Here is a 5,604-nt window from a genome sequence, read left to right as displayed (position 1 = left end):
AAAATTTTTTTTTTTTTTTTTTTTTTTATATCGAAAACTATAACTATAACGGCGTAAAACACATGGGAAAGCTTCTACAGGTGTACGATGCTGTGTAATCTTATCACGTTGTTCTCCATTTTACTCCTGTTACCGTCACCCACGGCTTTGCCTGCACTTCTGCCTACGAGCAATGGGCGACTCTCTCCCTCCCTTTCCCTCCTACTCCTCCCCTTCTCCCGCCATTCAACCGAGCAGTCTGGCTTTAAACATTCAACCAGTCTGTCAATCTATCATCCCTGCGGCAGAATTTCGCCACCTAGTTGCTCAATTGTTTGATATCGCCACGCTGAATCACCGATCATGCCCCGGCTTACTTCTGTTGTCGCTTTTATATAATTTGATTTTTTTATTACATTTTTTTTTATCGTGCGACGATTTCATATTATTATTATTATCGATATTATTATTATTATTATTATTATAGTTAAAGCAAGTGAAAATTTATTTTCGCACTTTAAGAGTTTATTATTTCAATGAAAAGTAAATGTAATTAAGCTATTTTTATTCTTTTGCATTATTCTTCGATTTTTAATTTTCTGGCAATCTGGAATAATTAAAAAAATTTTTTTTGAAGTGAATGAATTGAGTAAATTTTTTATTTCAATTTAATTTGTTTTTGGAGAAAGAATATTAAATAAATGTTTAAATTTTGATATTTATTTTTAAAAGACAAACAATCGTATTCTAATCTTACAACCAACAATATTCACAATATTATTTAATTTCCAATCTTCGAAATTTTTTGATTACCTTGATGCAATTCGACAATTTTTTGACGAAAAAAAAAAAAAAAATAGAAAAAACTTCAAACTTTTTTCATTCACAATTTTTTTTTTTTTTTTTTTAGCGTTACTTAATGATTCCAGTTACGCGATGCATATTTCATATTTCATACATCAAACGTGCATGGCATTACGATTACACGAGATCACGAAGTGATTTGCAAGTCAATCGACATTTACCATGGCAAATGATCATCTATCAATCCATATCTCCACTAACTTCTCGATTGGTTAGCTTGGAAAACTCGGAGGAACGTGCCTCGGATGACGTTGACAAGATACTATCCCTTGATGATGTTACCCCAAACACTACCCCCGTCGTTGTTACACTCTCCCCCAGTCTTTTGATATTCTACTACAATCGATTGTATACGTAATCCAATCTGGTGTACGTTTCATGCTCTTTGAGGTATCAAGCTCCTCCTCGTTTCACTAATGTACGCCTCTCGCTGCAGAAGCGGGTATATCTCTCGTAGGCTGGTGATGTAGATAAGGGTAGTTTTGCATCCTCCAAAGAAGAATGGAAATACACGGGAGAATCGATGCGACAAATTTTTTGCATCGAATGTACGTATGAGAAGGTTAATAATCGTTTTGAGAAGAAAATTATGTATTCGATTCGGTTTTCTTTATTTTTTTTTTATCTTTATTTTTTAATTTTTTTTTTTTTTTTTTTTTAATAAAGAAATTTTGTTTGGAATTGTTTGTTATTTTTTTCAGATTCGAGCACAATTTCGGGACCTGTGTTCATCGCTCCAGTTGGAAATCAAACGGCTGCTATTGGTCGTGAAGTTGTTTTCTCTTGCAGTGTTCGTAATATCGGGAAATACAAGGTAATTGAAATGCGAAATGTGTTGTACTCGTTTAATCTAGGATAATGATTTTGCAACTGTTTTATCGACGAACGGTAATGGATATTAGAGAATGCGGGAGAGTTCTAATAATAATTCGATGATAAGCAAAAATTGATTCTCGTATTATTTCCTTTTAATATTTTCTACAACGATCGCTTAATCTACAATCTACACATTAAACGAATCATTTTTAGGAGCTTAAAAAACTTGACAAAACGAAAACAAAGAAGAAGAATACCGAATCTATTAATATTCTTCTTTTTCTTCTTCTTCCTAATCAAATATAATCCAAATATAGCTACGTTTAGTAAGCTAATTAAATTTCTAAAATTAATCCAAAAAATTGCGCTCAAATTATTGTTGTCAAAAAAAAAAAAAAAAAAAAAACAAACGAAAAAATTCTCCCTTCTTCGAAGCCATCTTTCCCTCCAATTAAACAAAATATCAAAACAAATCATAATCGAATCAACTCGACTCAATCAAACAAAACGAACAAACAAAATATTTCTATATTTCACCGATATTCCATCACACTCGCAAGAAAATCTCTCCTCCAATAATTAACAAAATACCAGAACAAATCATCTCCACTCATTTGCACGCATTTAATTACATAAAAAAAAAAAAAAAAGAACAGAGGAAAAGAAGAAAAATATTCCATCGATATTCTCATTACCAAGTTTATACACATTGGCGAGAAAATTCTTTCACCCTACCAATCCATCCTCCCTCCAACGTTACCTATATTTAGTAATAAGTTTCTCGATCGAGATACTATATATATATATATATATATATATATATGTATTAGTGGAGGAAGGATGAAACGAATAAGGAAAAGCGCGAAGAGGAAGATGGCGGTGCGGTGGAATGGGCTGGTAATACGTGTGTGCTCGCGTTGGAGAGAGAGAGAGAGGGAGAGGGAAGAGAGGGGGAAGAAAGAGATGGAATGGAAGCAGGAATGGAAGGAGGAGCGAGTAAAAGAGACGACGGAGAAGACACATTTTCCCTGGCGACAGATTCCAGCCCGTAAAGTATCCTAGCCAGATGAAATATTCGGTCTATAGAAAGCCACTCAAGGCAGCTTGGCAGCCAGGGATGGATTAAGATAAGCTCGGGCCCTTCCCCCTCCCCAGTCAGATCCAAATAGTTTCCGGAGATCTTTTATGAGGGGAGATGGCAGCCAAACTTATAAATGTTGTTTTACTTTCGTATTGTCTCTCGAATCGAGCGATTCCAAGATGAATATTGGATCATGGCATACAGGGTTGAAAGATTAATTTGATCTTTGTATTTGGAAGTTTTTCTTTCTTCTTTTCTTCTTCTTCTTTTTTTTTGATCGATGTGTTATTTGTTCAATTGCATTTATTTGTTTCATTTTCGTATTACTCTATCAGTAAACGAAGATGCATTTGAAATTTTTTCTTCTTCTTTTCTTTTGATCGATGTGTTTATAGCTTTATTTTCGTATTCGTCTCTCGAATCGAACGATGATGAATTATTGGCTTATGATATAAAGGATTAAAAAAAATTAATTTGATCTTTGCATTTGAAATTTTTTCTTTCTTCCTTTCTTCTTGTTAATCAATCGTGTTATACGGTTAGTGCATTATTTAGTTTCGTATTGTCTCTCAAATTGAGCGAAGATGAGTTATTGGCTTATGACATAAAGCATTAAAAAAAATTAATTTGATCTTTGCATTTGAAATTTTTTCTTTCTTCCTTTCTTCTTGTTAATCAATCGTGTTATACGGTTAGTGCATTATTTAGTTTCGTATTGTCTCTCAAATTGAGCGAAGATGAGTTATTGGCTTATGACATAAAGCATTAAAAAAAATTAATTTGATCTTTGCATTTGAAATTTTTTCTTTCTTCCTTTCTTCTTGTTAATCAATCGTGTTATACGGTTAGTGCATTATTTAGTTTCGTATTGTCTCTCAAATTGAGCGACGATGAGTTATTGCCTTATGACATAAAGGATTAAAAAAAATTAATTTGATCTTTGCATTTGAAATTTTTTCTTTCTTTTTTTCTTCTTTTTCTTCTTCTTTTTTTTTTTTTAATCGATGTGTTATTCATTCATTGCATTTATTTATTTTGCCTTCATATTCTCTATCAGTAAACGAAGATTCATTTGAAATTTTTTCTTCCTCTTTTCTTCTTTTCAATCGATTGTGTTATACGTTTATTGCATTATTTAGTTTTGTGTTGTCTCTCAAATTGAGCGAAGATGAATTATTGGCTTATATATTTTAATTAAAAAAAATTAATTTGATCTTTGCATTTGAAATTTTTTCTTTCTTCTTTTCTTCTTCTTCTTCTTTTTTTTTTGGTCAATGTGTTACATGTTTATAGCTTTATTTTCGTATTGTCTCTCGAATCGAACGATGATGAATTATTGGCTTATGGAATAAAGAATTAAAAAAAATTAATTTGATCTTTGCATTTGGAAGTTTTCTTCTTTTTTTCTTCTTTTTTCAGTCGATATGTTATATGTTATATATTTATTGTTTTATTTTTATATTGTCTCTCAAATTGAGTCAAAGATAAATATTGGATCATGGCAGGATCGATGGAAATTAATTTGATCTTGCATTTGGAACTTTTCCTTTTATTTTCTTCTTTTCTTCTTTTACCTTTCATATTGTTTTTCAAATTGAACGAAGATGAATATGGCAAAAAAGGGGAGGATAAAAAAATTAATTTGATCCTTGCATTTGAAAATTTTCTTCCTTTTATTCGTATTATATTTTATTTTCGTATTGTCTCTCAAATTGAACGAATCGAAGATAGATCGATAGGATTAATTTGATTTTTCCACTTGGAATTTTTTTCTTTTCTCTTCTTTTTTTTTTTTTATTCTTCTTTCCTCAAGTTTGAACGTTCGATGAAAATTAATTTAATTTTAAATTTTTCTTCTTTTTCTCTTCCGTTCTATTCAATTATATCGATTAATTTCCAAAATATAATATAATTCAATTGTATATACGTATTTTGAGGAAAATTATTGGCAATATTTTTGTCGTGAATTTTTATCAATTCTGCTTCATTTTACAATTATACTGAATACATATTTTATTTACTGTAATCCCATTCACAATTCTTCCTCGTTATTCGTTAATTTTGAATAGAAAATGAACCGATGAATGATCGAATAGAAATGACAATCAAGATTAAAAATAATAAATTTAATCGATCCTCTATTATTCTCGCATTTTTTTCTCGAACAGGAAAGAACAGGATGCAATAATATTAATCGTAGAAATAAAACTTTTAATAAAATCTGCCAATTATATATTACCGGATATAGCAATTTCAATTACATTCAATCATAATAAAAAAAAAAAAAAAAAAAAATATCGAGTAATATTCCTAAATAAAAAACTCAATATCCTTTGACAAAAAATCAATATCCTTATCCATCCTCGATTCCCCTCTTAAACGCAATTAATTCAATACAGCAAAGAAACTAAATTCCTTTTAGGAAACAAAAACAAAAAATTCAGACAGAATAAAAATCATTTTTAAATTACGATTTCAATCAACGTTTAATAAAAAAGAATAATATCCACAATATTCTCGATCACTACCAATTCAAAAATTCTAATTTCATTAAAAAGAAATAAACAAACCAATACCAAAAAAAATAAATTTTTCCCAAACACACAAATTTCATATTTTCCATATTTCATATCATAATTTAGATAGAAATATAATCCATCTAATCTTATCTTTAATTACAAAATCATTTAAATATTACTCCATCCATATACAAATATAAATATATATAAGATAATCTCCAACATCATTATCTCATCCATGAACGTAATTCTCGAAGCAAAAGATTTCGGGGAAAAATTGTTTTCGATTTCTGAAATATCGAGTGACGAGAGGTAAATGAATTTTGCAGGTTGGCTGGCTACGCG

General features: G+C 30.2%; 1 protein-coding gene across 2 annotated transcripts in view; it reads left to right on the top strand.

Annotated features, from left to right (window-relative positions):
* The window catches only part of LOC102677060 (lachesin-like), an 82,398-nt gene that overhangs the window by 54,733 nt on the left and 22,061 nt on the right, over nucleotides 1-5,604 (top strand). For both annotated transcript variants that reach the window (XM_006616779.2, XM_006616778.2), the window contains exons 3-4: nucleotides 1,545-1,657; nucleotides 5,589-5,604. In XM_006616779.2, coding sequence (XP_006616842.1) covers nucleotides 1,545-1,657; nucleotides 5,589-5,604 — 129 coding nt within the window. The remainder of the gene's footprint in view (nucleotides 1-1,544; nucleotides 1,658-5,588) is intronic.

The sequence above is a fragment of the Apis dorsata genome, unplaced genomic scaffold, assembly GCF_000469605.1.
Source record: "Apis dorsata unplaced genomic scaffold, Apis dorsata 1.3 scaffold_270, whole genome shotgun sequence".
NCBI classification, from domain to species: Eukaryota; Metazoa; Arthropoda; class Insecta; order Hymenoptera; family Apidae; genus Apis; species Apis dorsata.
Note: the sequence above shows the minus strand (reverse complement) of the source record. Positions and strands in the feature narration are given on the sequence as shown.